Below are 27,830 nucleotides of genomic sequence, written 5' to 3'. Positions count from 1 at the left end.
CTAGAACTTTCTGGTGTGTCTTCGTAAAACATACATGGGCAGAAGATCGTTAACTCTTAGAGCAGCCTTTGGGGAATCTTCCAGGTTTAAAACCTGTGCGATTATGATCTGTGCTGGCCTCCAGCCTTTTACCAACACAGAAAAAAGCTTTGTCCGTACAAATGCACTGATGTTTATGCGGTCCTCTTTTATCTTAGCCTGAAGGAAAAAAAAATCTGCATTGGAAGCACAGTATTAACTTGGTAAGATTGCTGAAAACTACTTGCAGCTCTGTGAACAGTTTTCAAGTTTGTAGGTGATACTTGGTTTTCAGTCTGTACGTGAAGTTGATCTATTTAAAGAAGCTGAAGTCATGCTTATTTTTCTGTAATGAAGAACTTGAATTAGTGTGATCTTTATTGTTAAAGTTCTGTACGTACGAGAGGCATTTACATCTAGCATACGTCATTTTGGCAGATGTTGCAGTTTTAAAAAATACTTCATCGTCACTGCTCTGGCCCACAGAAGCTGAAAGAACTCATTCCCTCTTGCAGCATTCTGCAGCTAGCTCTAAGAAACCTGCATTCAGTTTATTTGTTTTTGGAGGACTGTGTCCTGTAAGTACTGCACAGTATTTCTTTTAATCAGTTTGAATGTGTACCTGTTTTTCTATCCACTTCTCATACTGTGTTTCCGTAGGTACGTGGAAGCACGTCTGTTTTTAAGCAAAACCAGCTTGGGTTTTCTCCATTTTACCCCGGAAAGACGGCCTATGCCGGTGCTGCAGCTGTAAGATCAAGGCAGCCAAAGACGGAACCTTATCAGGTATGAGAAAAGTAGTGTAGTGGGAAATAGTGATGGAAATAAAAAAAGCAGCACTGCCAAAGGAGCTTTGAGCAGGGAGCTGAATATGTGGTAACAGTTGCTCTTCTGCCCTCTTGGTCTACAAAAATAGACGTCTGAGATTGATTTCTGTTTAAATTCTTTAATGACAGTTTTTACCACAGGTAATACTTGTCAGAAAGAACAAGAATGACAGTTTGGGCTAGTTGTTGGTAGTTGGGGTTTCCTCTGTTGTTAGGTCTTTCAAAAAATTCCATTTAAGTGCCATTGTCTGCCTCTGACTACATTACGTTAAAATAACTTGATGCAAAAAAGCCAATGACAGCATAACTTTGAAAACTTGTGTTTATGGTAGCAAAAGCTACAGTAGTCAAACCTGGCTAATATTTATCTGTGGATCTTCTTTTCCAAGCATGCCTACATTCATGCTATGGATATGTTGTATAAACCTGCAGTCTTTGAAAATATCTAAAATCAACTTTGCTGATCCTTTGTTCTTCTGGTACACAGAGGCATGCAGGACTAAATGCAGTCCCAAGATAAGCAGTAACATGCTTTCTGTTTTGAACGATTCATATAGTTCTTGGAGAGAGTTATTTGCCCCCAAGAGTTCTTGGAAATAGCAAATAAAAACTGCTGACAACTCTGATTAGCTAGAGCTGAATCGAAAAGGAAAGTCAAATCAGGTTTGGTAGGAATGTATTTAAATGAAAGTGACTTTTATCGATAAATCAAAAGGAATTTGAAGAAAATGAAAACGCGGGTTTGCTGGCTCTGTTCTGACAGTCCATTTGTGCAACGGAAAAAGGGCAGTACAAGTACCTCACTTACGGGAAACCTTGAAACCTTGTGGTGCAAAGCTGGGAACCCTCTTTGGTCGGCTATTTTTGTTTTTTACAATATTACTGCATTATGGTAAAAAGAGGAACCAAAATACTAGGCTTTTAAAGGAGAGAGTAGCTTGCTTCTTGCTGCTTGCTGTGAATGACAGCAAGGTACTAGAGAGTCCAGCGAAGGGCCACCAAGAAGATCAAGGGACTGGGAGCACCTCTCCTCTGAGGAGAGGCAGGGACTGCTGGGCCTGTTTAGCATGGAGGAGAGGAGGTTTGGGGGGATCTTATTGGTGTATATAAATACCTGAATGGATGGTGCAAAGAGCATAGAGAGCCATTGTGTTTTCAGCGGTGCCCAGTGCCAGGTCAAGAGGCAACAGGCACAAACTGAAACGTGAGGCTCTGTCTGAGCATCAGGAAATGCTTTTGCACTGTGCGGGTGATGGAGCCCTGGCACAGGTTGCCCGGAGAGGCTGTGGAGTCTCCCTCTTTGGAGGTCTTCAAGAGCTGACTTGACATGGTCCTGGGCAACCTGCTCGGGGTGGCCCTGCTTGAGCGGGGGGGTAGACCAGGCGATCTCTAGAGGTCACTTCCAACCTTAACCATTCTGTGGTTCTGTGAGTCTCACTTGTGTTTTTACATGCTGCGTGGTCTGCTTCCTGTCTTCACATCGTGTGATAAGCACAGTGTGGTTATATGAGGGGTTTAACCTGGGAAGAAAAAAAGTCACACCAAAGGAAGTTTTTGACTGATATTTGAAGTTGGGTGGTGCAAATAAACAGTTTACTTTTTCAGTGTAATGTTTAGATCTGTTACAGTTTAAATCAGATCTTTATCTTTTAAGACAAAGATTTGCAGCCACCTTTAATCTTGGGGGAAGGGAGGAAGCAAGAGAGAAGTAAAACTAGTTCCTGGTTATGATTGTATACACTGATTTTAAGATGGTACACTTAGACCATCGTGAAACTCTGAGGTCTGTGTTGTTACTGAAAATGCTTTCTGTACCACAAGCCTTTTCTTGAGTTCTGTTTCCCTGATTACTGCTTCGGAGGCCTTAGCAGTCCTGGCATCATCCGTCTTGACCTTTTACAAGTACGGAGTTCTTTTATTGCTCGTGCAACAAGCACGTGCAAGATGCACTGAGGCCCAAGGTAAACTTCATTAAACTCCGAATGTATTCTCTTCTTTATGGCTTAAACTCCCAGTGACTGCATTTTTCTCTGTCATCAGAATATATTGATTGTATCATCAGTGTAGCCTTGGGACGTAAAATACATGCCTCTTTAGCTCAGAATTGACCATTGTAACACTTAAAATGCTAATTTTTCAGGCACAAAAGAGAGCGAAAGCTGGACAAGAAACTGTGTGGTCCCACGCTACCTTAAGTACCTCAGCACGGCGCATCTTGGAGGCAATGGAGAAGCTGTCAAGCCCTTTGTTGGTAAATAGCACTTCTTTTAATCTGTTTTTGCTTCATGTGTTTATAAAACTTAGTAAATGTGCCATCAAAGCATAAAGATAAAATTATTCTTCCTTACGTTGTGGCCGGTTTAATTTATTGCGCTGTTTTTTCAACAGGATGCTAAAAGAATGGCATCTGTTTTGCTGCTGTGTTGTGTAAGTTGACCATGAACCCCCACATTTTTGTTGCAGGGAACCCTCTCTCTCAGGAGAAAAAAATTGCCCTCTAATAGTTATGCTTTGTTTTTTCCTCAGCCTCCGGACATAGATAAACTGGACATTACTGACTTCCAGTCCAAACGAAGAAAGGTAAGAACCAATAATGTCTTAAGCTGAGGTAGATAACTTTTTCAATGCTTTATCACTATTAGAAAAATTTTCTCAAACCTCAGTGACAACATAGACATCAAATCAAGTTAATATTGGCATGTATCCACAGTAGATGATGGGCTGTGAAGATTACTCAGGTTAAGAATTATGTTATCTTTGTAAGTTGAGAGCAACAACTCTAGAACACACCAAGTCGTTTTATCTTGTCCCCCAACTTGGGGTGAAGCTGCATATTAAAATTCCTCTTGAGGCAAGTTTTCTCTTGAAGAAATGATCACAAATAGAAAAATACTGATTGAGTGGTCATATAGACTTTGTACAGACTTCCGTGTTCATTCGGGCACAGAAAACTAGTTTTTGTGCTTTTTATCACCATTCAAAGTAAAGAGGAGGAAAATTGTTAATTTCCGACGCTATAAATCTTACGCTCCTAAATTCCTATTTGGAGGTAGCACAGAACTGGTGAGAATGCTGTGGTAAAGCATGATTTCCTTTCATTTTGTTTAAAAAATGAAAACTAGTCATCTTTTTTTGATGACTTTAGTTAGGGGTATCATTAAATTGCAAAACTGTACCAGGCAGAATAGCTCTTGGTGTATTAAATGCCTAACTGGGGGAATTAATATTTTTCATTTTTACCTTTAAAACCAGCGATGAACCATCGTTGGAGTCTGATAAATTTTCCATAAAATTAAATGGGCATCTCTTTCTGCGAAAACATCTGTGTTTCCAGTATCAGTCTGAGTGTACAAATGACCACTTGTTAAGTGTATGGGCTTCTTAGGCTGGAAATCAAAGTGGACAGTAATACTGGTTGCTTATTGCTTTTAACTCTTTCAATCTCTGTATTGTTTAGCCAGCACAATCTCCATTTGGTAAAGTTCTAAAATGAATGTAGCAGCAACTGCTTAGTTTTTAGGGGGGTAGAGGTTTTTTTTTTTCTTTTTCTTTTCCGACGCTATAAATCTTACGCTCCTAAATTCCTATTTGGAGGTAGCACAGAACTGGTGATAATGGTGTGGTAAAGCATGATTTCCTTTCATTTTCTTTAAAAAATGAAAACTAGTCATCTTTTTTTGATGACTTTAGTTAGGGGTATCCTTGGGCTTATTAAATTACAAAACCCTTAGATGACCACTTGAAGATCAGGTGACTGAAGGAAATAACAAGATGTGCAAACTTTTCATCTTCTGTTCTAATGAGCAAAGGGACAGTGTCTCAAGAAGTTTCTGTGCTAATTCCTTGATTGGATGGATGTATAATTAAGTTTACAATCACTTCAGAGTTTACAAACATCTCAGATTTCCTGGACCATCTTTTCACCATCTGCCAAATTACAAGGGCATGGAGAAGTGAAGTATATCATAAATATTATCCAAATAACTAAAACCAAATCTGGTGTGAATTCTCAGTTATATTATAGCAATACACGTGTGATAAGGCATTAAGAAAGATCTGCCAGATTTGCAACAGAGAGCCTGAAATTGTCAGCCACTAAATGAATGTTGCACGCAGCTGTCAGTGGGTGAAAGGAGATAGATTGTCTATTCATAATACTAGAATTCATAATGGTGGCGGGAGAAGGGTAGCCCGTGATGAGAAGCAATTATTTGCTGAGGAGACGATCGTGTGTTTTCCTGCTAAAGTGAACATGCGGTTGACGGAACACTTGTGCACTCAGGCTAAACTTCTGCAGTGGGTAGCAGTGATGTGGTATTTTTCTTATTTCAAGGAGCTGTACCAGGCAGAATAACTCTTCGTGTATTGAATGCCTAACTGGGGGAATTAATATTTTTCTTTTTTACCTTTAAAACCAGCAATGAACCATCGTTCACTCGAAGTAGATTTGTGAACTTACATAAAACATGTCTTATTCAAGGTTTCAAACTGAATGTAATATTTTTTAGAAAGATGTATTTTTATATACTTTAGAGAGAGTGTGAATTCTATTACTAAGAGCTGGGAGATACTGTGAAATTAAAGCTGCAGCGTAAACAAAAATTTCCTGTTGGTATTGATTTGAACAATAGCATGCTTCCTAAGACTGTATTTTCTGATCCTTAAGACCGCAGGCGGAGCCATCGGTAAATCTTGTAGCCTTTAGGGTTTGTTTTCTGTCTGACAGTTCAGTTAAGTCAGTTTTGCAGAACACGCAGTGGTCTGTGTTAAAAATTAACTCTGGTCTGTGAAAATGCTTTGAAAAGGGAAGTCAAACCCACTACGTGAAGTGCATCTAATGCACATGTAAAGCATTGGATCATATTTTAATGAATGAGATTATTGTAAGACTGACAAGTTGGTTTTTTTGAGTGTGTTCTATTGTTTGTGTAACTTTGAAGAGGGAAAATGTAGGGGATGTGAAGCCCAGAAGCCTGTATAATTAGTTGCTTAACACTTCGAATGTTAAATTAATGAATTAAGCTACTGAAAAAAAAAAATCACAGTGTGGGCAGAGGAAAAGATAGGAGCATATTCTAGGAACATGGGTTATTTTAATTATGGTAGCATGAATTATTTTGTCTATGAAGCTAACTGCCAAATTTTGAAATGGAATTCAGTCAGACTTTGGCTACTTATATATAGCTTTATGGATTTCGTTACTGGTTTTCTGGTGATTTCCCTCTACAAGTTGAACGGTCTTCAGAATTTTCAAATCGTATTCACTGAGTGCCAAGACCGATGGGGGGAGGTTTATAGTTCTGTAATTTGTTTTCATCAATAAATATTGGAATTAATTTGGGTGGACGTAAGGATAAATTGATTGCTGTTTCCCTTTCAAAGCTGGAATCCCAGAATGCATTCCAGTCTCCACCTGTTAAGAGACTTGTGACACCAACGGTAAACCGTCAACCGATGCGTTATACGCGGTATTCTGAACCATCACCGACTTCAACTACTCAGTCCAGCAAAATTTGCCAGAGAGTAGACACAAAGTTCCAAGTGAGTACATTTTTGAGTCCTTATGTGCCTGTTTTTTTTTTCCAGTCTTGGAATGTTTCTCAAACCAATTGTTATCCTATCTTTGCAAAAAGTACTGATAGTATGTTTGAGGCGAGCTTTAAGGCAGTGGGAACCATTGTGAAATAGATTGAGCTTTTATGGATTTAATTCTGTTTTTGGAACACTCAGTGTCTTGTGGTTGTTTTCACGATGTCATGATGTGCTATTGAGTCATCCTGTTCTCAGTGAAAGAATATTAAAAGACAGAAATGTTTTCCTTTTATATTCTCATGTACACAAAGCTGTCACTGATGAAACATGCTCGTGTTCTGTGTAAACTATTCCAGGTGAGCTATGTGCTCCAAGTGAGAGTTCTGACAATGTGCTGAGTTATCGGTTTTGATTGCTTTGGAGTAGATGGAGTCTAATAAATTTTCCATAAAATTAAATGGGCATCTCTTTCTGCGAAAACATCTGTGTTTCCAGTATCAGTCTGAGTGTACAAATGACCACGTGTTAAGTGTATGGGCTTCTTAGGCTGGAAATCAAAGTGGACAGTAATACTGGTTGCTTATTGCTTTTAACTCTTTCAATCTCTGTATTGTTTAGCCAGCACAATCTCCATTTGGTAAAGTTCTAAAATGAATGTAGCAGCAACTGCTTAGTTTTTAGGGGGGTAGAGGTTTTTTTTTTCCTTGTTTGTTCATAAATGACAGAAAACAGAAAAGTATGTCCCTTTTACGGGGTTGGTAAACACAAGTTTTGATGAAAACTCTCCCCCCCACACACACAATTTTTGTCATTTTGTTTAAAATAATTACTTTCTTTGTTAGAGGATTTGACAAATTTGATTTAGTGTTCTATCAGTTTGTCCTCAATGCTGAGTGAAGCAGTGTGCTTACTTTAGCCCCAAAATTTAACTGAACTGTACCCACAATGCTGAATTAGGGAACAACGTTAAGTAGGTGAGGTGTATTCAGTGCTATAAAATTAAAAATAAATAAATAAAATAAAAACCACAAAAAACCACATGAAGTGGTTGTTGGTACTTTGTGTATTCTGTACATATTCAGCTAAGTCTTGAACTAAACTTAACTTGCAGGGGATGAGAGAGAAGACTTTGCCTGCAGAACAGCGAGCAGAACCATCTGAAAGGTATGACATCTATTAATTTAAAACTTACTTGAAGGAAGAAAGACATCTCCTTTTTCAGTACAGTCTGCACCTGAAAGGTGGTGACAGTTCTCAGTAAAAGGAATGGGAAATCCAATGAAAATTTTGTATTTTGAGGGAGCTGCAAAGTCTGGATTGTGTTTGAAGATCAATATAACTTTGAGAAAATTGTTGTTTTTATGAACGGAAGGAAGATGAGCAAGAATAAAAGTACTGATACACCACTTTTTATCCCAAGTTTATCTTCTGAGTAGGATACGAAGATGGGAAATGAGGCACGTTTTCTGTATCCACAGAAAGGATCTTTGCTATTGGAGGCCTAATTTTTTCCTTCTACAGGAAATATGGCTCATTTTGTAGTTTAACTAAATCTGTAGCGTTACAAATTTTGCTTTGACAGATATTTCATGGTTTATAACTCAGTTTACTTATAACAAAATAATTTGTCCCTCCTAATGTTCCCTAGGGGAAAAGCTATTAGTTTTAGCTATTTAATTGCTTGCAGTTTGAAAGCTCTGTCCTAATGGGATGATTCTTTCTGAAGTATTCTTTAGAAGGTGAAGTAGGGGAAGTGAGTTACAGTTCAGGAGGATGTTTATTGATGTGTTTTTTTCTTTATTTTTTAAGCAAAAACATGGAGGAAGATTTATGATTTATTATTCTTTTTTTTAATACTCCTTTCATGATGAAGTTAATTGTCTGCTTTGAGTTCACATGAAGACCATGTGTTCTTTAGAATCATTTGAGGCCAAATGCTAACTCATCTCTAAAATAAAAAAAATCCAGCAGAATTAATTGAATTTCTTCTTGAGGAGACTGCTTTGTGTTATACTGCTTTCTTGGTTTAGGTCAAATGAGTTATCCTCCAGATAATATTGATGGCTCTTCCTTCTGGGCAAATGGTGTTTTGGGTAATAATGCTTGAGTTAAGAGACTTTGCACTCGGTTTTTAGGGGGTCGCTCTTTTCAAAGAACAGTAGCAGGGAATTTTGTTGACTCTATGCTCATCTGCCAAGCAATTCTTATGTGACCATGGGCATTCTTTGGCTTGCAGAAAGAACTCAACACTTTGTTTTGGCATCTAAAAGTTGGACTTCACAACAACCACCTTTTTAGGGGTGGAAGCGACTGGCTTTAAGGTTCTGGTACAGGTGCAATCAGGTGCTGGGTTTTAATTATGTTTTTTTCAAACTGTTCTAAATTGTCTCTGTTAGAACTCCTTTCTACTTCTCCATTTAGGAAGGAGATAGAGCAAACTCATACTGCTTTTGATTTCGTTCACAAAGTTTATTGCAGTGCCCTACCTTTTGTTTGTAGAGTAGGTAGTGGTGGTAGTGTTTTTTGTGATGCTGGTCTCTGTTGGGTGCCATGTTCTGGAGCAGGAGCACCACACTGATCTGCTGGCAAGAGTCCCTTTGGACAGTTGAGTTGGAATACTCAGTAAATCTCTGGCCCACCAATGCTATATATCTATGTGTGTGTGTGTGTGTGTATATATTTTAAACCTGAGTCCAATTGTAGATTAGACTTGCTTGAAGGCTGACAATTGTCTTTGCCCCCTTGAAGCTCACAGGTGTTAACAGAAAGAGGAATATGGGCTGTTATGGGCAAGCGATAGTTGTCTGAATGAAGATCTATTTTGATGTAAGACTTTTTTCAGAATTCTAATGGATTGACAGTTTGGATTAGAGAAAAGTCTGAGCATCTGCCTTAGGGATCTGTCTTCCTCTATGCAGTTACAGTGCTAAGCAGGCTGTTGTCAAGTATTTGACAAGTTTAGACCAGTTCTCCTCCTCAGTATTGTGGGAGTTTGACCTGGTGTCTTCCAGTGCGATCTAATGCACTTCTGTACTGACTGACTGATTGGCTGCAAGATAAGCTTTGATGTCACGGTTTTTCCAGGCATACTTCATTTTCTTGCCATAGTACTTTTGTTAGAGTTATTCCCTATTCCACTTCTGGTTTGGGTTATTTTTTCCCCATTTGCTCTTGGATTAGGATATCTTTCTGGTTTTGAGCTAGGCTTTTTTAAGTACCAGAAAAACGCCTTTGTATGCCTTACAAAAGGGATCTGTATTCATGTCTGAAAAGACTTCTGGAATGTTGGCATACCCAAACACCTCTGCTGTTCCTGCTGATGGCCACACGAAAGCCAGAGCTGCTTCTGAAGCTTAGGCCATATTACCTTGCCACACAAGTCTAAGGCGTCCCTATTCTATCAGAGCTGTTGGCAGTGTTTCCCATGTGTATGTGTGCATATGTGCACTCTTTCTGTATTTTTGTGAGCTGTTCTTTTATATCCCTGCAAAAGATACACGTGCATCGCAGAATCAGAGAACCAGTCCTATTTAAAGGAAGCACTGGAAAATAACAATCTAAATCAGCTCTTCTATTTCAGGTCTTCTGGCTTAGTCATTGTTCCCGTGTGAACGGTGCACTTATGTATGTCCTTTTCATTGCTGCTGTTAATAAAGTTTTTCCTATTTAGAACATCAAGTATTTACCAGCGTTTAGCAACTTGTGAGACAGCTTTAGTTTTTTTCTGATCAGCAGGTTTCAATTCTAGGACTAATAACAGCTCTAATATCTTGAAAAAAAAATTTGGCTGGTAATTTTTTTTTCTCTTGTTTCCCCCAACTTCTGTACTGTCGTGTGCTAGCAATGTGACCAGCTACAAATTCAGTACTGCTGCGTCCAATGGTCTGTCTTCAGGAGTGAGTAGCGGAGGTGGCAAAATGAGAAGGGAAAGAGGAATACACTATTTATCAAGAGCTGTACAAGAACAGGTAAGTGACTCTTAAATTAATTGCTGTCACTGAGCTTACTGAAGTAACTAGCTAAGTGTGTCAGTTTTATTGCATCATAGTAAATTATAACAATACCGCTTTATTTTTGCATTGTTTTTGTTTTCTTGTGGGTTTCAGAGCAGGCTCCAATTGATTTCCTGTGTTTGAATACCTGAACTTTGCTTATGTAATTTTGAAATTTTTAATTCTCTTACCTTGGAGATTCTTCAAACTATAACATTTCTCGTTAGCAATTGAATGAATGAGTCCTAAGAAGAGAAGTAATGTTTTGGTGAAGGTTTGTATAGTTTTTCTACAGGAATGATACTTGAAACGAGTGCCAAGTATAAAAAGAAAAAAAAAAGCTTAATTTTTGGTTTCATATTTAAGTCGTACAGAAAGATACAGGCCAAGAGTGTGAAAAAGAGTAGTAGAAGAGAGCATTCTGCATGTCTGCTAACGATGACTCAGTTTTTGATACTCACCAAACTCATTGTGAGAGAGTTTTTTTCTCATTTTAATAGGAAAAATCTATTCCATAAAACTATGACCATGAATATTCAGATTATTTTTTCTTTTATTGGATGTTATATAAGCTGCCTGTAAGTTAATTTAAGTATTTACGTTAACATTAAGTATTTAATTAATATTAAGTTAATATTAAGTATTTAAGTTAATTTAAGTTTCAAATCATTAAATGGGACTTCTGGATGATGCAATATAAAGAAATCGTAAACACTGTTGTTTATTCCTGTAACGCAAATAAAATAATGGTCCAAATATCAAAAGTTCCATAAACTTTTCAAATCAAAACTGTGAAACAGATGTAAGCTACAGGATGCACTGAATATCAGTAGTACCAACTTACATCCCTGCCTAGTCATTTCTAAGTAGATCATGATAGTACTGTACAAATTTTGGTCAGATTTTCTATGCCATTTAAAACATAACTCATCCAATCTTAGTAATCAAATAAAGTAAGTGGCAGGGATGAAAATTGAAGTTGTTAAGAGGCTCTCTTCTGATTTTTATATTTGCATCCTGATACATGGTATAGACTGTATTTACCAGAACACAATCTTCAGTGCTGTTAGTCTGACTTTCTTTGGTGCTTTTTGTGTTTAGTTTGGTTGTTGAACCTACCTGCTTCTTTAAACATTACCTTTTTCCACGTTCCCTGCTGTAATGACTTTAGAAACTTTGGCAGCTATCCCGCCTAATTTTGCAAGAGGAACACTTTCTCACTTGTCTTGAGAGTGTACTCTTAATTGAAGCCATGCGAGGGTAGTTAGAAAGGATGATGCTTCTCCAGAGCTTTGATGACTAAAGTATAGAAAAGAAAGAAAAAAAATGTGATCTGTGCGTCTCTGTTCTGCACAGGTTTTGAGTTAACTTTCAGTGTTCTTGCTGTACAGTTGTTGAATAGAGTATAATGTGGAAGCAGGCCTGCCATAAATTAAAATGACGTGGTAGACAGAGGTGGGGAGATCGGGATTTCTTCTGGAAACTTGCTTTCTCTTAATTTGTATGGATTTTTGTTCTATTTAATTTTGTTAATAAATTGGGTGCGATGGGGTGAGAAAGTAGTATGTCTTGTATAAGAAAAATTAAAATTTGCAACTTTAGGAAGTGGAGGAACCAGTGCTACCGAACATACCCCTACCCATCAGTGCTGCATCGCTGCCTCAGTTCAATTCTAGTTTCATTGGTAGTAGCGCTGTCTCAGCGTCACCGAGCGCTGTTTCAACAGCAGCAATGAGCACGGCAACTCCAGCAGCTGCGACGGGCATGGCAAATCCATCAGAGGTGGAGGGCATGACAGATCCATCAGAGGTGGAGGGCATGACAGATCCATCAGAGGTGGAGGACTTGACAGATCTATCAGAGGAGGAGGTGGAGGACATGATTTATACAACGGCGACGTCGGGCATAACGTGTTCAACAGTGCCCTCAGGCTTGACATATCCAATAATGGCGGCGGGCATGCCATATCTGCTGATGACAAAGGACAAGGCAAAGTCAACAGCGGCAACGACAAGCGTGGCAAATTCAACGGAGGCGGCAGGCATGGCAGATGCAGCAGCGACGGCGGCGGGCAAGGTAAATCTTTATGCTATAAATAATGTTTACAATGAGTATACTGCTTTATTGCGAGTTGACTTTTTCTGTGGTGCTCATGAAACTAACAAATATTAGTTTCTACGCAGCTGAATGAATTGGGGTTGTATGCCAGTTTGGGGAAAAAGGCATAAATGTTTTGATTCTGCTTCTCTCAGTCTTAGAGCCTGCCAACTCCCATTTAACGTGATTGTATAACTGCTTCAAATGCTGTGGAAGTCTGCGGGGGAAGGGGGGTGTGGACTTTATGCCAAGTTATTTATAGTGGTTTGGGCAGGGGTAGAGTTAATTTTCTTCGTAGTAGATGATGCTGTGTTGCAGATTTGTGAGCAAAACAGTGTTGGTAAGGCACTGGTGTTTTAGCTGTTGCTGAGCAGTGCTTACACAGTGACAAGTCCTTTTCTGTGTCTCACGCTGCCCTGCCAGCGAGGAGGTCGGGGATGCACAAGAGGCTGGGAGGGCACTCAGCCAGGACAGCGGAGCCCAGAGGACCGAAGGGATATTCCACACCATTTAGCATCGTGCTCAGCAATAAATGCTGGGGGAAAGAAGGGGAAGGAGTGGGGAGTATGTACAGGGTTATGGCATTTGTCTTTCCAGGTAGCCATTACATGCGATGAGTCATTAATGCTACCTCAAATTTAACAACTTTACTTCTTTATTTCCAGTTCTTTTCCCTGTTCCATTTGGAGGGAGTGAGCGAGTGGCTGTGTGGTGCTTAGTTGCCTGCAATGGTTAAACCACAACTTTATTTAAGTTATTAAATTAGAGGTAACGTGGTCATATAAGCCTCACATAGAATGAGCCTAGGGTGCAATAATTGGCATATTATTGCAATAAAATAAACATTAATCTGTTCCAGAGTACTTGAAATATTTTTTGTACGGTTTGAAGTAGACAGCTGCTTTAACATGTTGAGGTGTTTGCTGAAGTTCTTGGAGTATCATTGGGCTGAGTTTGCCGTTCTTCAGCTTCCTGGCTTGCTTTTCCGTGCATTTAGACCTAAGTAGCATCTCCAGCTTTTCCTCTCAGTTTCTGGAATTTGGTTTTGAAGATATTGTCCTATACCCACTTGGAAACTTCCCTGTGTTTTATTATTACTTTTATCTGCAAAATAACTCAAACATCAGGTTTTTCGACGTCACTGCGGGACTTCTGTTGGGTAGTGAATTCAGGTAGTTGTTGCTCTTAAATATAAACCTTTAATTCTTTTGAAAATACAGATACAACCAACAAGTACTGTTAGCAGTCCTGAGTTTGCGTTTTCATCTCCAGTTGTGAAATCTACTGAGGCAGAAGTGCTACCTACGTCTTCTGTAAGTAAAATAATAAAGGAGCTTGACTTTTTTTCTTAGGCATTTAGTAGGCTGTTGCAGAACACTAAAGCAGAATCTGCCTTGATGGAGAAAAGTATGTAGGCTTCTGGCTTATAATTTGTCATTCAGCATGCGTGCTACAAATGTGAAGAGCAGCTTTCAGATTTGGTTTTGTGTGTGCATTCGATTGAAGTTCCTGTGGCTTGAGAATCTGAAAAACCTCTCTTGTTCATAGCAGATTGGGTTTACATTTAGTGTTCCCGTTGTAAAATCGGCAGAACTTTCTGGACCCAGTGGTACTCCAGTGACGCCCTTTCTTACCCTAGGTAACTGAAACTTTAGCACTTCAGATCTGAAGTGCTGATTTTCCTTTTTTTCTTTATTAAATCTTCAATCTGTCCTGTCTGCGCATGCTAGCAATTCCAGGCAGTGTTGGACTTCTGCAGTATTTTTCCAGTGACAGATCTGCTTTTATATTTTTTTTTTGTTTTGTTGCTTTTTGTTTTGCTTGTAATCATAAAGCATTGCAAAGTAAGTAGAATTTGTGAAGATTCTTATGTGAGAAGCATGAAAGCTGGAAATTCTTGTTTCTAACAAAAGTGAGTATAATCTGCTCTAACTAGGTCACATTGTGAAAGCTGTTTTTGTTTTCTTTTGTTTCAAAAGACACCACCACCTCAACCAACATCAACACACAGAAAGAGGAGGTCAAAGATTTTGCTGGTGGTCCCTTCACCACTGCCCACGTCTTAAAGGAAGGAAGCGTCTTAGACGTTCTAAAAAATCCTGGAGAGATAATGAACTCCTTTTAAAAAGATGCTGCAAAAAATACGCTAGCATTTTTTATTAAAAAAAAAACCAACACACGACTTATGGTTAATAGAGTATCTGCTATAAATATGAATGTAGGAGAGCATTACATTAAGCGCTGCGTTTGTTAGGGTGCATCTGCCCCCTTCTATTCTAAGTGGTGTTTGTTGCTGGAAGTAAAACTGCAAGATGAAAAGCAGATGGGTTGCATCTCCTTTACGTGTTAGGATGTAATTGTAAATGAGGTACTAAGAGAATTAGCCAGATAATCGGTGTTTCATTTTAAGTAAATACAATTTGTGGAATTGAAAAGGAAATGTTTGTAAAACTCAACACTCCTGTCCCACCTTCAGCCCAGGTGAAGAAAGAATAGGAAAGAGCTTCAGTTCCAAATACATGGCGAAAGCTGCGAATCTTTGGGCCTTAGCTTACAATGGCTCCTGTGGATTAAAATTTAAACTGCAAACAGAAGTGGAGTGTTTTACGTTAAAAACCCTTTTCTGAATTTTGTTTTTAAGCAATTGCAATTGTTTTCAACAGTTTCATAAAGTGTGTCTGTGGAAAAGATATCTTTTAAGAAAAAGGGCTTTATTGAATTTGATCTTTTCCCAAAAGTCTTCTTCTAACTTACATACTTGTGAAGAAGGCAGCACATTTCTCTACTGGAAAGAGCTAAGTGAGAGAAAATACATTGTGCATTTTGTTTAAGGAAAGACCTCTGAGTGAAGTGACATTCACTTTCTTTATCGGTTTAAAAGAAGCAGAATCTAAATCCACATTGTTCAAAGACTTCATTTTTGACTAAAAAAAACCCAACAAACAAACCACAAAACAACTATGTTCAAGGTAGATTTACAAGCAACTTGAGCTGCTGTTTAAGATGCATTTCCTTTAGTCTTTCTGTATTAGTAGCTTGTCTTTCCTGTTAAAATTGCCACCTTTTAAATAAGGAGTTGTCCTGTGTCCGATGCATTTTGAAAAAGATTATAGAAAATTAGACAGTTGTTCAATTGTCTTGAGTTTTTATTATTTAATTAATATTCAGCATCTGTGGGAAAATACCGCATGGATTGCTGCTCCGAGTACAAACTTCTGTACAGTTACTGGAGTAGATTTGAGTCATCTGCTACGGAAGGAGGAGCTTTAGAAATTTGATTCGATTGGGCATCGCGTCTTAATCAAATTGTATTATTTCCATTCCACGTTGGACTGTCAGATTTCAGTCAGCTACTGTCTGTTTGTACTTGTATCGACCAGTGAAAATGTTGATTTAAAGCTTGCTTGGAAACAAAGAGTTAAATGAAGCTTTAACGAAATGTTCTGTTGTGACCCAGTGCAGCAGATGAAATTTCATCCGTTTAGATAAGATTTCTGGGGACTTCCTGTTGCGCTCGGTCTGAATGTCTAGTTGTAACCATTGGCACCTGAGCTGAAATTTTTGCCCTCTAGTAAAGTCACTTAGTTACATGTAGTGAGGTGCCGCGCTAACAGGAAGACTTTTTTTTCTTGCTTCCTAGACTTTGGATTGTTGAAAACACGCTCTTCTACGTCTGCACAACCTACAACAAGCACAGTGGTTTATACTAGGCCTGCAATAACAACTTTTTCTGCAGGTAAAGAGACTTCTAAACAAGCATCGTACTGGCAATCTGATACATGTGACCCTTTTCTGCAAAACAAAGACATAAAGGACAAATGTGTAACTTGTCAAGCTACTAAAGCGTCAACAGTTGAGAGTATGAAACAGACAGTAAGTTCAAGTCAATGCGACACCTCAAAGCCAGCAGCGCCCCCAGCAGGGATGCTGGGCTTTGGAGACAAATTCAAAACAGTACCTGGAACGTGGGATTGTGATACATGTCTTGTCCAAAACAAACCGGAAGCTACAAAATGTATAGCATGTGAGACACCAAAACCTGGAACGGGAGTAATGCCTGCTCTGACATGACCAGTGGTCACAGACAGCTCGGTGACAGTGACATCCTCCTCGAGCAGCACTGACACAACAGCCACTCTGGGCTTTGGAGACAAATTTAAGAAGCCGAAAGGCTCTTGGGACTGTGAAATATGCCTTGTACCAAATAAGACGGAAGATAACAAATGTGTAGCCTGTCAGTCTGAGAAACCAGGTATGGTCCTTTTTTTCCTGTTGTTTCCATCCTAGCCTCTGTGAATCTTGTACAGAATAAAAGTACGTTGCATATATGGAATATTTTAAGCAACACGATTCCCAGGTACGGTTGATGGGTTAGCGGCTGTCTGCAGGATTGGTTTACAGGCACTTCAGAGGTCTCAGCCCAGGTTCCAGCCTGTCGCATAAATTGAACTGATTGTGAAATGTATTAGTACGGAGCTGGATCAATGCAGATACCCCCGGCTTTGCAGGTGGTGAGGGAAGATGGCTGAAGTGGGTGACTTAATTTAAAAACAACATAGTGATTTTTCACTGGCGAAAATGAGAACTCCATAGAAAGAGTTAAAAATGACTGCGTTTTTCTCTTTCAAAAAATAAGTAAAAAAAATTACAGAATGTGTCCAAAATGCCTCTACTCACCGTTTGTATGTAATTGAGGGGAGATGTGAAGCCAGATTTCAAGACAGTGTAGTCTTAACTAGTCTTAAGCTAAAGCAGAGAGATGCCTATGAAGGTCAGTGGTAGGCTTCAAGAAAGCGAGTGACCCGCTGGGTAACTTCTTCAGGGCAGTACTGGGTTGTTTCCCATTGTGTGTGACCGTAATTGATTTTGAGCGTGGTTGTATTGTTTTTAAAATACGATTCTAATTCTAACTTTGACTCTAAATGTCATTTAACATGCCATTACATCGAAAAACACCTGTGCAAATATATCGTGGAAGAAACAAATTAAGATGGACTAGACCGGGCTTTTGTATTCATCCTGTGCGGTAAGACTGAAATTTCCTGAGGTAAGATAATGGATTTCAGACAGAGTTGATTCTCTTGGACTTCCAACCTCTGAGCGGTCAGTCGGCATCTTTGTCTGAGGCTCTTGCCATTGCAAGGAGGAATTTTGGAAATGAGGGGTTTACTGTGACCATGGTGCAGTGAATTGCACGGTTACGTTGCACTTGTCAAGAGGAAGAGCGATGCAAGTAATACTAGGATAAAAGTTTTCTGCGTGTGCTGTGGAAGGGAAGAGCCATTCTTGTCTTTCCGGTTTTGAATTTGAAGCGTTATCTTCTGCTTCTCTCTTAAAAGGCACCTTTTTTTTAAAAGGCACCTGTCAGGCCTCTTTATGGAGGTTACACTGTGGTCAACAGCAGCAGAAGCTTGTGTGCTGAACAGAGTTGTGTGTTGTTTGGAAGCTTTGAGTTCCACTCTGTTTTTTTTGTTTGTTTGTTTGTTTCTTTGTGGGTTTTTGGTGGCTTTTATTTTTTTCAGGGGCGGGGGGGGGGGGAGTTGCGGAGTAGTTTTGAACATTTCTGTGGGATTTGACAAATCAGATTTAAAAGTTAATGCTCATTTTATAGTTCATGTTCAAACAGGATGGTTAACTGTCTTGTTTGTCTCACAGAGGGTCCAACACCTGTGACCAGTAGCAGTGCATCTGCATTTTCTGCTCCTTCTGGAGAATTTCTGGATTTAGACAAATTCAAGAAGCCTGAAGGAAGCTGGGATTGGGAGACCTGCTTGGTTCAAAACAAAGCAGAGGCCACGAAGTGTGTAGCCTGTGAAAGTGCAAAGCCAAGCACCAAAGCAGAGCTCAAAGGTAATCCTTAATGATTAAAACGAGGATGCATATTCTGTGATTTATTTTTTGGTTTGCTCTGATTTTTTTTATTTTCTTACCTGTTAAGCACAATTATTTTTTCCTTTGAGGTGTGGCAAAATTATTCGTTTTTCCTGTAGGAATATTGCCTAGATAACATCTGTTTCCACACTTTTCCCCAAGAATAAGTTTATCCTTTTTAGAGAAAAGCTTTCATTAATGACGTGCTTGTTCTTTACATGCCCTACACGTTGTTCATTTGGAGTTCAGACTAAAAACATGATCTTTCAAAGAAGTTCGTATACTTTTTAAAGCCAGGTGGTGGGCAGAAAACACAATTGTGAAAAGTTTTATGTAGAGAGGAAGCATGGGGTTTTCTTGTTTGTTTTACTGTTTGGTGGGTTGTTTTTTAAACAGTTTTGACTGGAAAGATCAGGACTAGAATGTAGTTCAAACCTTCATGTACTTCAGGTAAACAGAATATCTTTTGTCTTCACTTGTGCGCTTATGTCCATCAAGTAAGACCTCTGAAACCATACTAGAAAAAATCTGCGGGATTTGATATGTTCATGTACTAGAGCTTTAGAAAAAGTTTAATTCCTATATGCAGCATGTCTTCTGTCCTGGTTATTGATACGTACGCAATTAGTAGCAATCCCTTTTTTGATCTCAACACTAGGTTTAGACAAAAAATTGCGACACCTTAAGGAACCTGTCCTGCATCTCATACAAGCACAGAAGTTGCAGTGTCTCAATGCTAGCAGTACAGTTGGTGGTAAAATCTTTAGTAGGGTGAAATAGAGGCCTCACACTTTTCAGAGAAAAAAAGAGATGAGAGAGAGTATCTTATTCCCACGTACTTGCAACTATGCTGCAGAGTGTACTGCTGTTACTCTAGTGCTACAAAGGTCCAAAAATCACTGAACAGTTATTAGCCAGTTTTGTATTCCTTTAATTTGTTGAAAGACTGCAGTAGAGGATTGAAGTTTTTATTGAGGATCACTGTGTGGAAAAATTCTGATTGTTAAATGTCATTTGTATGACTTAAGAACCGCGTTTTGGAGTACAGAATTCAGTATTAATTCCAGAAGGGGTAAGGGAAAGGACATTAGCTAGTAATCCCGAACAAAAGCAGTGTATAGAGCTATACTGATTTTAATCGCAGTATTCTTACAGTTGGTCTGTTACTGAACAGATATGTTTTGGGGAGATATGGTGGCCAGGGAGGCATGTGTGTTTGTGTGCTTCCTCTTCTAGTTAAGGTTCTGGGGTTTGGTTTAGTCAGGAAAATTCGATGAGGCACCTTGTGTAAAAGGAAATGTTAACCAGCATTTTTCAACACGGTGTAGTCCCTTAAAAGTGTCATAGATGAAAAGAGGCCATAACCGCTGGGGGAAAAAGTTAGTGGGAAACTGAGAGCAGGATCACATTCAGTAGTGAGAGAGCAGCAGCCTAGGGAAAGCTGATGAATGACTGTAACAGATAGTTCTATTTTAAGTGTAAAACAACACTCAGTACTTTATAATGGTGGTCTTACCAGAGGGTTCTTCTCCATGGCTCCTAAAAGCACGTCTTGAAGGCATTCGAGTGCAGTGAACTTAAGCTGTAAGAGTTGGGCTGGTAAGCTTGGCCTGATTTGAAGCTGTAGGCACGGGGCTATAATTTCTGAACAGGCTACAAAAGAAACTGTACCACTGTGCTTTTCAGTGCTCCGTTTAGCAAAGCCATCAAATTGTTGCAGGCAATTGATGTTGTTCTTCTAAGAGCACCTGAAAGATATTTTTGTTTGAAGAGTTCAGAGGTACCGGTTAATACTGGTTCAGATAATTACAGCCAGCTCTTGGTGTTTGTGACCAATAAAGTTTGTGGCTCCAAAAGGAGTGGGTTAGTGCTAACTGATTAACTGCTGTATATGCAGAAATATGGAATCTGATTACTTACGCAGAGAGCACTTAAAATGTATTGTTTTGCTGGCTCTCAGTGAGTTGCATCTTAATGCTACCAAGGAATAAGCTTTTTGCTCCTGGCCCAAGTTTTTTAATTTGGTGAAAGCCTTTTCTGTGCACGTGCACATGCCAGAGAGGTTGCTTAAGTAATAGAAGCTATAGTAGCTGCTATCTTCTGTTTTTTGTAGAAGACAGAAACTGAATTCGTTAGCTTTGTAACTGTTATGCATACCAGAATTGGTTTTCTCCCTTTTGAAAATAGTAGAGGGTATGCCTATGTCAGATTTGGTGAGCAAGGTGATCAGATGAGGGCACTGCAAGACTGCCAGAACGCACCAGGTCTGGGGGGAAAAGGAATCCGGCTGAGCATAGGAATTTCTAAAAGGTAACCAAGGAGTTGTGCATTGATACAGTTATTCTAAATAATCGGATTCTTGTAGCTCTGCCTTTGGAAAGTCTGTGGCCCTTGCTGTAGTGGCTGTACACAGGATGCAGTCTACAAAACCAGAAATGCAGAAGTCCTATGTTTTGACTCCCTGGATTCATCAACCTGCTTCAGGATGGCTGGGGGAATCCAACTGTTAAGTCTAGCCAGACAGCGCAACTTGGGCTTAGCTGCCATTGTAACCAGCCTTGTTTCTCAACAGTAGCAAAGCTGAATGCATTGGAAAATATTTTCAGGTTTGGGCCTGCATAAGGTAGAAGGGACAAGAAGTGGTTTTATATGCTAGGGAGTTCTTGTTCTTAGAGCTTTCCCTCTAGTTTGAGAGAAGCACATAACTAGTTTTACAGTGGGTTGAAAGGAAAGAAGTGGGGGGGAAAAATGGGAACGCAGGGGGAAAGCCAAAGGCGTTATTACTAGAACAGGTTTAGAATGCTATTCTTTGCTTTTCATGAGCTTAGGGCAATGGGGAGTTTAAAGCTTAGCACTTCCTGAGAGGGTTTCTTACTCTACCGGCTCAGTTCTATCACTTATTTAAGGCAATTCAGGTCTCTGAACGGTTAAAGAATTGATACCAAATTTGATGAACTCTGATCCAGGATACTGACAAAACAGGACTTCATATAAACAATTTCAGTATGTTCATGAGGTTAGCTTGTGTGTTCTGTTAAATAGTAAAAAATGACACTTCTGTTTCTGTTTACCTAGCATAATTCTGCAAATGTTGCCTCCTTCTGCTTTAGAATGGAAATGCTCTTCTCCAAGAGAGCACTGTCCAAACTTCTTTGCCAAAATTTTTTGATTAAATTAATATTGTTTTATTTTGAAAACAAGAATAAGCCACAAACATGTTTTCTTGCTTCGGCTATCCAGAAGAACGTCAACAGTATTTTCAGATTTTCCTTCCCTACACAACTGTATGTAGGAAGAGTGCAGTTGGAAGCAGAAGACCTAAGGTGATGTATCTTCTGTTTGTTTACTACAGTAACAAGACAATGGATTACCTCTTTATTAGAACTTGTGTAGCTTTGCAGTATTGAAACAAATGTAGGTATTAAAATACACATCAGTAATACGTTTCTGAATGGCTGAGTACCGTGCTCTCTTAGCATTGAAATACCCAGCCATTGGATTAGTTTGTCCCTCATGTTTGCTTAGTTTGGAAGCTATTTCAGAATGCCTTCAGCTTGTATTCTTCCCCAAAAGCATAGAACTCACTTCTCTGCATCCCCAATTCAAGTGAGAGAAACTGGGCACTGCAAACACAGGAGGTCTGCCTGTACAGAATCAGTGAAGACAAGTCTAAACAGCGGATTTTTTTGAATATGCAGCTGGGTTATCTGAATGTTCTTTATGCAGTGTACCTCAGTTTTAGTACAGATAGCACTTGTCTTGGTTCTTGTCATTAGTCTGAAGCTGCCCCTGAGAAAATCTTGAAAGGGAAAGTAGTGAAAGCTAATCAGCTGGCCCTTTCTTCTTAAGAACCAGCGTATTTTGTAATTCTCCCACTAATAATAAGGCGTCATGCTGGAGAATCGCGATTGTGTTGTTAAGCAAGACTGACTTCACCTGAGTGGTATAGTTGGCAGCTGTTGAATGTTTAATGGACTTTAAACAAACAAAAAAACTGAGCAGGTGGAGGTAGACATGGCAAACTGACAGGCGGTGTCAGATGCTTCTTTGAAATGGATAATCTGACTCCATTCACTTCTTTCTGGAAATAAGATCTAGTAATTAACCAAACAAAAGATAGAAGGGTTAAGACTGCATCTTTAAAGCAGCTGTGCTTGATAAATGTCTCTGGTCTTAAATCAATCTTTAGCAAAGCACAGAGACATAGCAGCAGCTTGCTTATGCCAACGCTAAAAATACTTGATGTGTACAGGTAACCATGTCAAGGCTCTGGAGTTAATCCATGAGAACAGTTCCTTCTGGTATTGGCAAAGGTGAGGATGCTTGCTTCTATAGAAATGAGGTTTTGAGCTGTGACTTAAGCTGTCACTTAGGTGACTGTTTAGGAAAGCTTCCTTTTAAGCTTTGAAGTATGTAAGCTGACAAATTGTTTAAGTTCAGAACTGGGTTTACAGTCTCTTGTTCTCTGACTGTATGCAACTTCTCATGTTTCAGACTGAAAGCAGAATTGCAGCGGTACCAGTCATACAACTATAATGATTATTGCCAAGATTACCAGAACTACCACTCGCAGAGGAGTTACGATGCTTACGCTGACTACAACTACAGCTCCTATGCTCCCTATGACAGCATGCAAGCTGTTGGAGACTGCTCTTTAGGAGATTCTTTAATGGCTCCAGCTGTTTTTGAGGTAAAGATAGTGCACGCTTGCTGTAAAGAAAATATTTCACAGATAATACGTTGTACAGATTTGTGTGAATCAGCAAAAAGAATCCGAAGTTGAAAACATGCTTTCTGCTTAGTGTGAAGTTAAAAGAGCAGATTCCATTCAGAGGTGTTTGTATTTAAGTGCTTAAATAGTAAATCCATAGAATTAGTGATTTATACACCATTATTTGTTCACGCATACCAAAGAATGGTTTTGACAGCATAATTGCGTACGCTTCTTCTGTTCCTGTTCTTCTGATTTGCTTTGCTTAAAGCAAATTAAACAGTTGTTGTAAGTGGTCTTATCGTGGTCAATGTATTAGTTGTGACCTCCGGAAGTCCCTTCCAACCTGTACTGCAATATTGGCTTTCTTCTAAAAATAAGTAGATAAAATGCCATCTATCCTTGTAGTTGTAGGAAGAAGGAATGGATTGAGACTGCAGCACTTTGAATCTGTGATGCTTTCTGAAATGAGTTATGATTAAACTTAGCCTTTTCTGTCTTTCAGGAATCTTCAGTTATGACTGCAATCGGTGATGACCTAATTACTGACGGTAATAAGGGTTCTATCATTGTCACTTGAGTTTAGCCATCCTTGTGCCTTTTAACAATACAAGCCAACCTCTACTGGATGAAGAACATCTTGAAAGTTCAGCTGAGGTCAAACCTCTGTGGGGTTGATCTGCAATCAGCTGGGGTTTTAAAGCTGATACAGCATACACTGACCGCATCAAGTAAAACGGGACACTGTCAATGCTTCGCAGCAGGTTTCTTGTACCTGTGCCTTCATTCCCATTTGAAAATGGTCTAAGACAGAATTTTGTTCTTTGTATTGGTTCCGCTAAACAGATTTTATATTAGAAACTCAGTAATATGCAAAAGCTTTGTTCTCCACCCTGAGGTAAAAGCTTATGTTGCAGATTCCAAAAGGAGGATTCAGCTTGCACTTACAAATACGGTACAAAACATATTTGTGTCCTGGAAGGTTTGCAAAGTTCCTCACGTGGAGGCATTTTGTGTTAGTGTTTAGAAACTATCCTATGTAACGTGTATTGCCGTAGAAGTGAATTAAATGACTCTTGGGAGGGTTTCATGGCTGATTATCCTTAAACGTTATCTTTACTATCTTAAACATTGTCTTTGTCTTTATCTTGAAAGACAATTCTAGTCCCAGCCTTCTAATATACAAATTCCCAAAAGTTGGAGCTGTGAGGCTCAAAATTTTAGAGGACTAAATACCTCACTAAAATTAGTAGATCTAATAGCTTATTACACTTAGCTTAAAATACATTTTATTAGCCATTTCACGTGAAGTTTTTTTGCGTGCATGCCTCAGATTTGATACTTGGACTTACCAGGCTTTTATTTTCAGATCCACAGCTCTACTTGGATGTTGATGAAATGAACAGACAATTCACGGAGACAAGCGAAGAACTCTACGATTCACTCATGAATTGTCACTGGCAACCTCTGGATACGGTCACTTCTGAAATCCCCTCTGCTATTTAAGTGTCTTCTAGAGCATGACCGTTAGGACCAAAGTGCTAAAACTACATTTCTTCTACATTATTCTAGCTCATAAGTTTTAAAGCACAATGATAGGTTGGGTTTTTTTTGCTATGCTTTTGACAGTTTCTGTAATCTTTTTGTTCATCACTCCCTTCTTGGAGCATCATGAAGTCATGTAAATATTCGAGAAATGTAAAGAGGTAAATGGGGTCTAAAGATAGACTTGCCTGTGTAAATAAAAAATTTGTTTCTGCAAACCTGCCAGCAAGGGATTTTACTTGTACCTGTGTGCAGCACGTTCTCTTCCGGCTTATGGAATTTAACAAGGTAGTAAGGGTATTTCATCTGTCTTTATTTTTATATGGGCATTAGGACACAAGCAAAATCTAGCTTTCCCTTGTTTTCCTGGTTCCTTAGGTAAGCGACAAGCCAAGCCTTTCATGTGCTTGCTTAGACTGGAAGTATGTATGGGAGACACTCACAGGCCTTGCTATGGAAACACCTGTGCCCACTTTTTCCTGCAGGCTGCTGGCTCTAACTGTACTACTGATACATGCTAGGTCAGCTAAAATCGGCTTATAAATAGGGTATGTTAAGCATATGGAAGTGTAGACTTCAACTGCCATAGCTACAAACATCCCGTGGAATGAGGATGATGTCTGCTGGCACTCTCTGCATCAGCATTCAGTTTTCCCTTGCCCTTCTTACTGTTAGACTTCTCAGCTGACGCTTTACAGCGAAGAAATTGCTACAACATAATCCGTGTTCTTAAACCTAAAAAAAAAAAATCTTGGAGAAAACAACTTGCTGGTTTTCCCTCCTTGCTGGCAAGGAGAAAAATAGTCCACCAGGAACAACAAAAAAATCCTAGTAACAGCTCCTTAAGTTATACCCTCTGCTACCCTCTCTGATTGCTCTGGTCTTCCTTCATTCGTGGTAATGAAGTTTTTAAAGCTCTGGTAGAAGGATGACAGTACTCAAGTCAAAGGAGATGAGAGCCATGAGGAAAGCTTTGCTTTAAGCTAGAGCAGTCTTGCGAGTTGCTGCCTTTATGCTGTTCTTATCTTGAAGGGTACAGAGTCTTTTCCAGTCATAGGGACTCCATAACCCTATGAATATGGAGAAATAGTTGCTAATTAACAGTGTGTATAATAAGTAAGTGAGGCTGGAAACAAAAGAATATTCCTCCAAGAAAAAAAAGGAAGCAGAAATTACTGTACTTAATAGCTGGGGAAGCTGTTAAAGCTAGTTGACACAGTTCTGGTACTGCCGTGTGTGTTTTGGGGGCAACATAAACCATAATTGCTGTGATGGCAGGTAAGAATCCAATTCTTTTTTATGGCTTAGTGTAGTCAGTGAAAGCAGTGGTCCTAAGCTGCATGCTGTTCTTAAATGTAATGCAAATTCTCTTTTGTGACTCCTCAGTACTTCCAGGTTGCTTGTAGCTGATCACCAGCAACTGCTTCTGTTAGCTATTAGCTGTTGGGTTTTTGCTAGGAATACTTTCAGTCCTGAATTGAAATGATGACATCCTGAAACAGAAGAGGCTCTTGGAGTATTGTAGGAAGCACATTCTTCCTGGTTCTAGTGCAGGTGTACACGTAGGAGGAGACAGAAGGCAAAGAACCTCACATAGGTGGAGGGGGTGAGGTGGCATCACAGTTAGAGCTGTTGCAGTTAACTCTTCCCAAAGCATGAAAGCAACGTGGCTGGGAACAGGGATTTGTTGGGTTGCTTCTTTGTGTGAGCCAGGGAGTCTTTTGAGGGGCAGATTAATAAGAATATGACACAAGGTAGAGGTGGAATAGATGAAGCAAAGAATCTGGGTGGGAAAAGGGTTGCTTGTACGTGTCTATGGAATTGTTTCAGGGGACTGAGCTGGGGCAAATTCAAGATAATAGATGCAGCCTCCTTGACTTTGGATGGCAGTGCTGAAGCTTCAAAACCTTACAAGGTTTGATGCCACTTCAATTGTAGTGCATAGCTGTGGTACTTGAGCTCAGAAGTGCAAACTGCACAGGATTTTTTTATCTATTTTCTTCAACGTGAGCAGCAAAACATCTTCCAGGAATGTGCCTGGGTGCTACGCTGCTTTGACACGGCTTGCTTTGCATCACCAAACACAGTAGTTAGGTTGCATCGAGTACTTTGTGGAAACATTCATTGTGTTGTCACCCAGAAATGGGATGCTACAGATATGTGTTGGCCCGGCAGTATCAGTGCTGGTTTTTGGCCTTTGAGAGGTTGGTCCATAACATGTGACCTGTGTAACGAGAGGCCCACATAGATTGGTGACTTCATTAAGTCTGATGCTGTGGTGGTGTGTGACCCAAGGCCCTGAACGTCAGAAAATCAGGCTGTGGCCACCTATTTTATGCAGACTTTGCCTATTAACAAGGTCTCTACACTGTACGTTAGAGACGTGCGCCTCCTTTTCCGGACTAGATAGCGAAAATACCAGTTTTGTAGTTCAGTGAATGAGATTGGTTGGGCTGTTTGTTCTCCAGAGCTGAAAAATGTTGGGAGTGTATTCTCTTGGAGTCCACAGAAATGAAAATGATGAGAGGAAGAGAACGTTGGTTGCAGCCCGCGTGCTGCTGTTATAAAGGAGTTCTCTGATGTCTTTTTCCCTCTGCTGAGACTTATCAGCCTATCGTCCTTTCCTGTTAGGAGCGCATACCTGGCTTGGGATGGTGTGCGCAGGGCAGATTCTTTACCGTAAGAGCACAGTGAATGCCAGACTTCTTCCTGTACTGCCGTGTTAACCGTGAGTCACAAATTCAGGAAGCAGTGATTGCATCGGAACTGCTAGAATGCTTTGCGGAGTCTTTTTACTGGGTAAACTTCACAGCTGCAGTTACAACTTCCAGCCTGTGTTAGCTGAACACATCGTACTGGTGCCCGCCATCAGTTTGACAAAGATGGGATTGCAGTAGGAACTTGCTTTTTTCCTTCTTTTTAATTAAAAAAGTCTTTGAAGCAACTTTTCCAACACCGCCATACTTCACTTCTTCCAGTTATTTTCTGTTTTACTTAGCTGAAATGTTTTTTTTTCTTCCAAGCTTGAGGAAGTTTTCTACAAGAATGTCCCGTAATGATTTCATAAACTCTTTTCGTTGTACCTAGCTGCAACAGAGAGTGCTTTTATTCAAAAACCTGCTGGTTTTCTTTTCCAAGAAGCAGTGGGGTTTTTCCTATCTCTTCACTGATGGGAAAGGCTGTAGGACAGTAGCTTGAGGGGCTACTAATGCTGTCATCAGTGAGCCGGGAAAAGGC

At 39.6% G+C, this 27,830-nt stretch overlaps 2 protein-coding genes across 2 annotated transcripts in view; one reads left to right on the top strand and one right to left on the bottom strand.

Annotated features, from left to right (window-relative positions):
* The window catches only part of LOC310904016 (nuclear pore complex protein Nup153-like), a 250,767-nt gene that overhangs the window by 184,525 nt on the left and 38,412 nt on the right, over window positions 1–27,830 (bottom strand). The gene's annotated exons all lie outside the window — the stretch shown is intronic.
* On the top strand, window positions 12,161–24,811 carry LOC310903972 (uncharacterized protein; the record flags this gene model as incomplete). Its single annotated transcript, XM_083848092.1, has 7 exons — window positions 12,161–12,445; window positions 13,687–13,779; window positions 14,018–14,105; window positions 16,107–16,311; window positions 22,832–23,027; window positions 23,554–23,599; window positions 24,418–24,811. The coding sequence occupies 7 exons, from the start codon at window positions 12,161–12,163 to the stop codon at window positions 24,552–24,554; spliced, it is 1,050 nt and encodes a 349-aa protein (XP_083704218.1). The 3' UTR covers window positions 24,555–24,811.

The sequence above is a fragment of the Anser anser genome (assembly GCF_964211835.1).
Source record: "Anser anser genome assembly, chromosome: 9".
Classification (NCBI taxonomy): Eukaryota; Metazoa; Chordata; class Aves; order Anseriformes; family Anatidae; genus Anser; species Anser anser.
This window is presented reverse-complemented; position numbering and strand designations above follow the sequence as displayed.